At 46.6% G+C, this 10133-nt stretch overlaps 1 protein-coding gene across 1 annotated transcript; it reads right to left on the bottom strand.

Annotated features, from left to right (window-relative positions):
- Positions 1 to 392: 392 nt before the first annotated feature.
- Positions 393 to 8949, bottom strand: CUNHXorf56 (chromosome unknown CXorf56 homolog). The gene is made up of 7 exons (XM_019521616.1): positions 8791 to 8949; positions 7790 to 7907; positions 6473 to 6514; positions 5045 to 5183; positions 4553 to 4642; positions 1727 to 1819; positions 393 to 1053 (listed from the first exon to the last, which is right to left on the bottom strand). Exons 1-7 carry the CDS (start codon positions 8912 to 8914, stop codon positions 991 to 993), a joined length of 669 nt encoding a protein of 222 aa, XP_019377161.1. The 5' UTR covers positions 8915 to 8949; the 3' UTR covers positions 393 to 990.
- Between the last annotated feature and the right edge of the window lie 1184 nt (positions 8950 to 10133).

The following is a 10133-nucleotide window of genomic DNA, read 5'->3' as shown; positions in this document are numbered from 1 at the left end:
CTCTTCCACAGGCTTCTTGCCTGAGAGACTTTCATGTACCTCTTGGACCATCACCTCAACCCTATCATTGGAATTAAAATGGTTCATTTGGCACTTAGTTGAGGTACCACTTTGTTAAAGAAACTGTCTGTGGTGTTTGTTACGGTTGGGTTTTGTTTTCAGCAGTTTAAGGTTGAACTTCTGTTTGATACACCTATAATACAGCTGTGCTGCCACAGGTACATTTAAGGAACTTTTTGACCATCACTTTTTCTCCAATTTAAAAAGCAGGTCCGCAGTTTGAGAAACTACAAGCCATGTGTGCCCTGCAACTCCTGCCAGACTTATGCAGCAAACATTTCTAAACACTTTTAGTATCCTAATAAAGATTTGGCCAGAGACTTCCAGAAACATACTTCTTCTCTTTGGAGTTTTATTGTCCACCTGATGAGGTCTGTTCTGTGAAGATACCTGGTCTGTAACAATACTATAGAAATCCATATAGCTCATTGCTACTCTAGCTTGCTTATATTTCGACAGATTTGTTTTTGTTTTTTTTTAATTAGAGGGACATGACTTACTTCTGTAAGGTTTTATTTTCTGTATAATTAGGTTTTTGCTTTATTTATGTGTCTAAAATATATTTACATCTGGAAACATCAAAAGATTGGTGCGTACTTAAAAGTGCATGGATCCCCACATACAGCTGGGGGAGGGCTTTCCCCTGAAACAGACATTACCATAAATGTCAGGGTGTTAGAGACAAAACGCCTGAGTGTACACAGAAATGAGATTTGCAGAAAGTCCTGGAAGTCCTTTGTTACGTTACACCACCTTAAATGAAAATACAGCCAAGAGCTGAGATAGCACCATCCCCCAAGTCAACTTCAATGTACAGCTCTTCTATGCATATGCTTTGCTTCTGCAGGGTTGATTGAAGTCTCTGGTAGGTGGTTGTTCTGCCCCTCTAAATGGGCAGCTGCCCAAGTGGTGACAAGAGGAGGTTTTTTCTTATTTGAACTGGTTATCAATTAGGGTTCCCTTCATCTTGGCTTTCTTGGCTTCCAGCTCAGCCTGATTAAAAGCAATTAGGACAGAATAAAGACTCTAGACAAGGCCAACGTCAACATGGGTCATTTTTCCCTCCAGTGCTTCACCGAGGTACAATTCTCTATTCTGCACATGGCTAGTGATGAATGCAACCACCTGCCTTCTCTGCAAAGTGGAAAACTTTTTCTCCAGTCTCTCCATTGTCTACCTCTGCTTCTGGGTGCACAGCCAAGTGCAGGTTAAAGTCTTTGAAATCCTGGATGATCTAGTGCTACTTAGACATGAGACCACTTCACACCTTATATCCTGCACTGGCAAGATCACTTGCAATGTTCTTGCTGTTGATTCCTAGGACAACATTTCCAGGATTAGCAACAAAGTTACCTCAGTGGCAGGTCCTTCTCTAGGTCTAGGACATGCAATACCTCCAACGGTCCATGCTAGAGCGTGGGTTTGGTAGGCTTGAGGGCACAACATGTTCTACACTTATGTCAGACAAAAGGAAATAGTTTGGTCTGTTAAGCTTAAGCCAGTTCTCTCCCTAAAACTGCAAGGTGCACGTAAAACTAAGCCAGGATGCCTGAACACCCACAATGAGGTTTTAACATATACTGCTTAGGCTTACCATTAGCACAGGGATTCACACCACAAAGAATGCACTGTCACAATGACAACGCACTGAAAACAAGAGACTCACCAGCTCCTGCAGCCTCCTCTTGCTCATGCCTTTCCGCTCCAGCTGCTTCTCAATCACTTTAGCATTCTGTGCGTACGAGTCTGCAATTTCTCTCTGAAAACCATACAGCATCCTGTCAGTCTGTGGTCTAGTGGTGCACTGACTAATTCAGGTGGTAAATGAGACACACAGGATCACCTTCCAGATCAATAACAACTAGAATATTCCTTACCTTCAGCCTGAACCTGTACAATGATCCCCTATAGTGTCCCACTGTGCTAGTGATAATATTGTTCAATTACACAGTGCTCCTGGAGACGCAGATCAACAGACACCTACACAATGATGACTCTGCCTGCCCTGAAATGCAGTCACCTCTAGAGTCAGTGTGGTAGAGGAGATATCTTTTATTAGACCAGCTAAACAGTTGCAAAAAAATCTTTATTTTCAAGCTTTCGGGCACACATTCCCTTCCTCAGGCACAGGAGAATGCAAAGATTGTAAAATTTTTCCCAGAAAGAAACGAAAATTCGTATTGTACAGGAGAGCTGGGGGGTGGTATAAGTTCTCCTGGCTGGAAAAAATCATTTTATGCACATTAGGTTCAGATGAAAGTTGGAGCAGTCTATTTACCTCAAAGCTGTCTCATCATCACCTCTAGATTGCACCATGCCTGCTTCTCAATATGCTTAGTGATAATGGCTTAGAACAGGAAGTAGGAATGAGAATTCAAGTCACTGGGCCAGCTTTAGCTTTATCTAGGGCAGGCTTGTCCAACATGCAGCCCTCCAAGCTGTTTTCTGAGACCTGAGGTGCTGCAACAGGAAACGAAAGTAAATGCTGTACTTTCATTTCGGGGGGTGGGGGTATCAAAATGTGATGTGATACCGCTTCCCATGAGATCTTTGAATATGGCTCGCCAGCCCACTGGGTGATAAAAAGTTCCTGATCCAGCCCTGGGTCATAAAAAGTTCATGATCCAATTCAAAAAGGTTGGATCTAGGGTGACTAGATGGGACAATGTGAAAGCCTGCTATTCCCCCAGGCTGAGGGAGTCAATGGTCAGGTAATGACCCAGTGTTCTTTACTTCACGAACACCTGTGAAGTAACAGTTAGTGTTGGCAAGGTTTCCTATTTCACAGTTCCTGCCACTCTGCATCCCCACCCTGAGATGATCCTCTGAAATCCAGGACTGCCCCAGCCAATCCAAGACATATGGTTACCTTTGCCATCATCATCATTACAGCCTGTAATCATTTTCCAGCTGGCAAAATGCCATCAGGAAAGGGCAAGGGAAGATGTGTACAATGAACAAAATCCCTTTTATTAGCATCACCATTCAGAGGAAGGTCTTCTAGGCTCAAGTATTCTGTTGTTGAAAAGCAGGCTAGCAATCGCCTTGTTCATTTCAGTCAATCAATTGGATTGCAACAGGCAAACAAAAGGAGGAGAATGACAAGGAAGGGGGGAAATGAATGAAGTCACTGCAGAGCAAGCCCAAAATAGCACAGCACAAGATACCCTAGCATGGGTGGAACAGGCCCCCTGCACAGCCTCTCTCAGGCAGAGGTATACTTCTGCTTGTTTTGCAGCAGGGTAGCATAGCCTGTGCAGAGGTCTACTTAGACATAGCTGGGCTGCTGCTAGGAGCTGAACTAATGCTACCAAGGTCCCTCTATTCCACACTGCAGTGTCAACAACCTCTAGACCCTCAAACTGCATCTATTGTGCAGAACCATCCCAGCACCTGAGCTAGATTTCTGCTGTCATATCCCATGTCCCTCAGTGACAGGTTAAACTTGCCCTCCTTCTGACTTCACCTGCAGAATGGCCGTTCTCATTCAGCATGGAGTTGATGTGACGGCGAAAGTGAAGCTATTCATTACGAAGGCAGCCAGTTCTGACAGCAAAAGCAAACAGCATCTAACAGCCAAAACTCTGCATGAGAATATCTAGGAATCCAGCTTGCATATGGCAATGTGACTCATAGCCTGCCTGACCAATTACTCTGTCTTTTCACTTCTTTCCTGTCCATTAAATATGAAAGTGTCAATTTGGGTACCTTTCCCCAAATTATGGATCTTACTGCTTACACACCACAGCTTTTCCCAAAGGCTGGTGTCAGCACCTGGCAACCTGGTAGCCTGGAAGGAAGTTGGCACCTCTGTTCAAATGCTCCAGAGGTTTTGACCCCAAATACACAGCAACAGGGAGGAAAAAGTACAGTCTAGGTGCAATGAGAAGACAGAACCAACCAGAGAAGCAAGAGCAACCTGACTTAATTAGCCTGTCTTCTTATTTCACAATGGATGGGCTGCCAACCCAGCCTGAAATGAAACAAGAGATATGTCTCCTAACTCAGGCTTAAACTGCCTGATAGGGTTGGAGGTTTTTCCTGTATGGACAGAAACAGGTTTAGGGGTAACACCCAGACCATAGTCCAGGGTAACTGTGCAGCAAAGACACAGCTCTGGAAAGCACAGAGGGAAGGTAAGTCAAAGAATATACAAGCTGAGTTGAGAGAACAACTCCTGCATACTAACTCAGTAGAGCAGAGTATGTAAAAATAGCATAAAGGATTTTTTTTTCCTTTAGCCTATCCCGGAATATAACAGATACCCCTCACTAATACCAGTAGGATGTAAGAGCCCAGAGCAGAATTCCTATTGGATCCAGTGATGTACAGGTAGCCGGATACCACAGTGAAGAGCACAGAGTAAATGCCTAAATAGATAAACGAGCATTCTGAATGTATTGCCATTCAACCAGGAAACCTTTGGAGAAGCTGCATTCAGTGCCCCAACAGGACACCACTTGCCAGCACTGGCAGGACAAAGGAAACTCACCGCCTCAATCTCCTCCTCCTCTTCATCAATGGTGGAAACAGTGACTGAACTGAACTTCCCCATGTCTTTGGTCCGTTTCGTCATCATCACCTAGGGGAAACAAAAAAGGTGTTACTTTAGCTCAGCATGTATTTGTATCAACAATGACCCCAAAGCTTTGAAGCAGTGTTTAACACAGCTGGCTGAAGAGGGAAAATAAAATTCAAACATAAACCAGTCTGAAGCGCTTGGTGATTTAAACCAATGTTCTGAGAGATGCTGGGAGTCCTCCCTACTCCTCTTTCTCTCCTCCAGTTTCAAAGTTTCTGTGCTTTAAAAACCTCTGCCAAGGAAGACTTACTGCAGTCAATTCCACTTTTCCAAACAACCACAAGGGACCATCAGTGACTGAGCACAAGCCCAAACTATGCATCAGAGATGGAAAAGACTTACTAGGTCCACCTGCACCCCTTTGAAAGACACAGTTAACTTTGTAATTCAAAGCCAAATTACCTTTTTGGGCGGCTCCTGTTTCTGAGTATATATGTTTGTTTTCCCAAAGCCCTGGCCAAACTTGACAACGGCTCCATCAACGATGAAAGTAACTGGGGCATTCTTCTGCTGGTGCTGGTAAAAGAGCAGCAGTCCACACCTGAAAACAGCAGTGCACATACTCGTGAGAAAACAGAAGTCTTTTCCTCCTGATTAGATGCTTTCAAAAACATCCTGCACTGTAAACCAGTCAACTGACCATGTAGCCAATTAACCTGTGTGCTATACAGGACAAAAATGATCTTCAAGTAAATAACCAAGTAAATAATACTCCCTTCTCGTCAGCACAGAGGTAGAAAAGGATCTTGGAGTCATTATAGACTCCAAGATGAACATGGGCCGCCGATGCAGGGACGCAGTCAGGAAGGCCAACTGCACCTTGTCCTGCATCCACAGATGCACCATGAGCAGGTCCAAGGAGGTGATCCTCCCCCTCTATGCAGCACTGGCCAGGCCGCAGCTGGAGTACTGCGTCCAGTTCTAAGCGCCGCACTTCAGGAGGGATGTAGACAGCATGGAGAGGGTCCAGAGGAGGGCCACTTGCAGGATCAGGAGGCAGCAGGGCAGGCCCTACAAGAAGCTACGAGACCTGCACCTGTTCAGCCTTCACAAGAGAAGGCTGAGAGGGGATCTGGTGGCCGTCTATAAACTGGCCAAGGGAGATGAGCAGGCAATGGGAGAGTCCCTGTTCCCCTGAGCACTACTCGGAGTAACAAGGAATAAAGGCCATAAGTTGACGGAGAGTAGATTCAGGCTAGATATCAGGAGGCACTACTTCACAGTCAGGGCAGCTAGGATCTGGAACCAACTTCCAAGGGAAGTAGTGCTCGCTCCTACCCTGGGGGTCTTCAAAAGGAGGCTAGATAGACACCTTGCCAGGGTCATTTGACCCCAGTACTCTTTCCTGCCCATGGCAGGGGGTCGGACTCGATGATCTGCTCAGGTCCCTTCCGACCCTATCAACTATGAAACCATCAACCTAAGGATATTAAATCTATACCAAGCATTAGAAAAAAAAAACTCAATACTTGAAGGGTCACAGGTTGAGGCTGAGACCATTTTAGAATACTGTTTTTGTTTCCCCTCCTATCACATGACCCACACCCTCCTGTTCAGTGTTACCAAATTAATAAAGCAAGATTTAAAAGTGCAGTAAAGGCATGATACCCCAGAACACTGAAAGAGTCCAGTCTTCGCACTACGACCCTGACTACTGCACATAGATGAAGGTTACAAAATGTTAATACCCCTACTATGTGTTAGAGGAAGAAAAACATTATTTCTAAGCAATGGAGCCAACAATGGAAAGCAATAAACAAATACCAAACAACCATACACATTCAGATCTCTCCATACTGTACTGATAACTTTTGCTCTGAAGTCACTTACTTTCCACACTTCTTCCTGTATTGCCGCTCAATACCTTCTGGTCTGGGGAAGAAAGAGAGAAAATGTTTACGGAAATGGGAAGGCATCTGACACGTCTGTAAATACGAAAGAGAGGAGTGCATTAGAAATCCACAGAGCAAACAGAAAGGAGGCCAGACGTGCAGCCAGATAAGGGGTTTCAGCTTTGTTTGCCTTTTTGCCTCCCTATTAGCAGATCTGTAGTCATAAAAGGGTGAGGTGATATACAGTTTCTTCAGTCTGGACTCTATACCAGGCACACATGGGACTGGGAAAGAATGGTTAACGGGGTGTCACTGAAGTGAGAGAGAATGAACAATACAAAGATGTAGACTAGGGAAGCAGTGTTATGACCAAGGAAAAGATACCTTCTGTCTCCTCCCTTAAAAACCTATTCAATATATTTTCTTCAAGAAAAACTTGCTATCTTGACTTCACCACTACTGTGAAAGAGGAAGACAAGAGATCTACTTGTCTGGCATGAATGCTGTGTGCCCCTGCAGGCTGGTGGGGCACGGCGAGCTCCCACAGGCAGCAGCAGCACTGACAGCAGTGGGGAGAAGAGGGGGGGAGAGTGTCGACTGGCAGTTGGCAACCACCCATCCCAGTAGGTAGCCAGTGTTGTCTGGTTTTGTCTCGCTCTTCTTTCTAACTAAATTCTTTGCCGTAAGAAATGTCTCAATCTACAGCACAGTAGAGTCACAGCAGAAGATGTTTTAATATCGGTATTCCCACATCATTCAAAACCAAAACTAAATCCAGTCACGTTTACTAGAATAAGCAATTTATTGGAATCCCAGAGGAAATTAAAACAAAGCATAAGGTCCGCCTATGCTATCCTTTAATCTATCAGTTCTATACTGCAATAACCAAAAGATTATTAAAGTCATTTACAGTTTATTCTCTGCAAGCACACTTTCAGGAAAAAGGGAATAGGTGTGAGGTTTGTTTCATGTCTGTTTTTGTTCTAGTCACAAAGCACGGACTAGAGCTGTGTTTTTCAGTATACTAATCTGCTGATGAGAAATTAATTTGTCCATCTGCAAAGCGGGAGAGATTTAGAATTTCTCTGGCATGCTCCCTTCTATGTGTGAGATATCTCAAACTTGGGCCTAAATTACCTGCCTCTATACGAACAGCACCTGATCCTGTGACAGTTGCTGCCTCAGATCTACCAGTGATAAATTCCTAGGTCAGAAAAATTATTTTCATCTATCAGTTTGAAGCCTGAACAGTGGCAGCATCACACAATCACACAAATGGTCAAGGGTGCCAAAAGAGGAAAAGAGGGCCCCGTACCGTCTGAGATAAACGTTCTCCTCTTCCTCTGTGTTACAGAATTTATGGGCATGTTTGGCTGCGTCAATCACTCGCGCTCTGTCTCTGGGCCGCATGGGCAGCTTCTCCAGTTGACAGTCTGCAGAAGAAAGGATGGAGATGGTTGTAGTTTCATCTTCATTGACAGGGACAATATTCTAGTGGTTAGAAGGCCATTTTCTCGTCTTTATGAAGACCAAACATTGCCACACATTTGCACCCATCAGAATAATCAGAACAGTGACATTACTCCATGAGGTTTCTCCACTGTCTCCTGGCGAGTTAAGTATTTAGCAGTTTACTAACCAGAGCCAAGTCGAGCTACTGAAACATGCCTGGAACCCCACAACAGCATCCCTCTTGCCCATCCCCTTTAGCCAGACAGCATCAATGGGCTAGAAAGAAGCAGCTGGATTCACCACAAGACAGCATCAGGAAGGGATCTGCTCAGAGAGGAGAAAAGAAAGGGTCCCAACACAAGCACTAGGTGCCAAAAGTGGTAAAAACCCTTAACACCATTAATCCTCAGCACTGCTGTGTGCCTTTGGCCCCCACCATATATTATGCATATCAGGCAATTAACGGGTGAACTGTGCAATAAATGTAGGCCAGCCAAAGCAATCATCACACCGTAAAAACGACAGCGCAGCTTGGCAGTCACCAGAAAGTGAGGGCCCTGCCACACGTTCCAGCAAAAGCCCGTTAGAAACGCTGAAAGCACAAACTTCACAGCAGGCTGTCACAGCCGGAAAGTCCTTTTTGTCACGCGAGCCGACTTTGCACGTGTGCCCTGTCTCTGCTTATAGCAAGATCCCCCCAACTCCTCAGCCGGTCTAACCAGAGATCACCTCTACCAAAGAGCCTGGCCTGCCGCAGCAGTGGGGCGGCGCGGCCTCACGCGGTGCTGCAGGCCCCAGGGCTGGCGTCGACCCCGCTCTCGCTGAGGGCCCCGGCCCGGCCCCGCCGCCCCTCCGGCCGCTCACCCAGCACCAGCACCATCTGCCCGCACAGGCAGTAGTAGACGTGCAGCGGCTTCTCGCCATCGTCGTACTCCTCGCGGTCGCGGGTGTCGGAGCAGACCACGGAGCGCGACACCACCTTCGGCATGATGGCGGCGGGAGCGGGGCGGAGCTTCGGGCGGGGGGCGGGGCCGGGCTGCTTCGCGCGTGTCTTCCGGTCTCCAGTCGGGGAGGTGCAGCGAGGTGGGGGTCGTTGGTGCCATGCTGTGAGGCGGTTGCGGGAGCAGGCTTGCGTTTTGCCTGCCGGGTCGGCTCAGGTGACAGACTGCCCGACACACGTGTGCAGCGTTTCAGACCCGACAGCAGGGCGGGTCCGGCCCTTAGGCGAACTAGGAAGTAGCCAAAATTTGGAAGAATTATACACGGAACAAAATAACAGGCGGGTCTTTCTGAAGAGCAGCCCTGGATGCCCACAGCTCCACCTTGCTCTAAGACCTTGGGTTTGGTAAGGGCAGAAAGACCTCTGAAAAGATCTCGGAGGAAAGATCACTAGAGTCACGACTCCGGCCTTTCCAACTCTTAAGCAGACTTACGACAAGAGCATACCGCTGGCAGTGTCATCCTAAGAGATGAACCCCTAGTCCTAGATCATCTTACAGCTCGTGACACTAGTTTCTTACACCTTCCTTCTCTCTTCCAACCATGCTTTTTTAAAATCTCAAGCACCCTAGATTTCATCTGTCGCGTTTAAGATTTCATCAAGAATATGAAAAGGGTGAAATAATACATTTTTTTTTTATTGTTCATTTCAAAAATCAAATAAGTACATGCAAACTTTGGCAATGCATAGGGGGTGCATGTGCACCCCCTGCAAAAAGGCACCGCCAACATTGCCAGAGGCACCCGTGGGTGGTCACCACTTGCCACCCCCCCCCCCCCCCGCCACCGACACTTTCAGTTGGCAATTGTTGCTGGCCGCCGTCGACTGCCAGTCAGCGCTTGCCACCCCCCCCCCATCAACAGCGCTGTGGCTACCTGCAGGAGCTCCCCGCTTACTGCCCACAAGCTCATGCTGCTGACGGCACTGCCACCACCTGTGGGAGCTTGCCGTGCCCCCCAGCCACTGGGGGTAGGCACTATTCATGCACATAAAAGTTAATTCTAGACTTCTTATTTTCCTCTATATTGGAAGTGGTGGGAGTGTTGAGATACACAGTTTGCCTTGGGTGCCAATTACCGTTGGACCGGCCCTGCCCAAAAGGAAATAGGCTGCAAGACAAATCACCTAATAAATAGGTACATCAGAGATGACCCTGGTGGCTCAAAATGCCATGAAAGAAAGAAATGTAAATCGTGGAGGAAGAAGA

Source organism: Gavialis gangeticus, unplaced genomic scaffold (genome assembly GCF_001723915.1).
Source record: "Gavialis gangeticus isolate Ggan-Ray unplaced genomic scaffold, GavGan_comp1, whole genome shotgun sequence".
NCBI lineage: Eukaryota > Metazoa > Chordata > Crocodylia > Gavialidae > Gavialis > Gavialis gangeticus.
The sequence above is the reverse complement of the archived record's forward strand: the minus strand, read 5'-3'. Positions and strand labels throughout refer to the sequence as shown.

Bases quoted from the DNA above. Each gene is read 5' to 3' on its own strand.
- CUNHXorf56 (XM_019521616.1), bottom strand. From the start codon at position 8,914: ATGCCGAAGGTGGTGTCGCGCTCCGTGGTCTGCTCCGACACCCGCGAC. The intron at 7,908-8,790 runs GTGAGCGGCCGG...TTTCTTCTGCAG, and splicing joins GCAGATGGTGCTGGTGCTGG to ACTGTCAACTGGAGAAGCTG. The intron at 1,054-1,726 runs GTGAGTCTCTTG...GCTTTTAATCAG, and splicing joins AGAGGAGGCTGCAGGAGCTG to GCTGAGCTGGAAGCCAAGAA.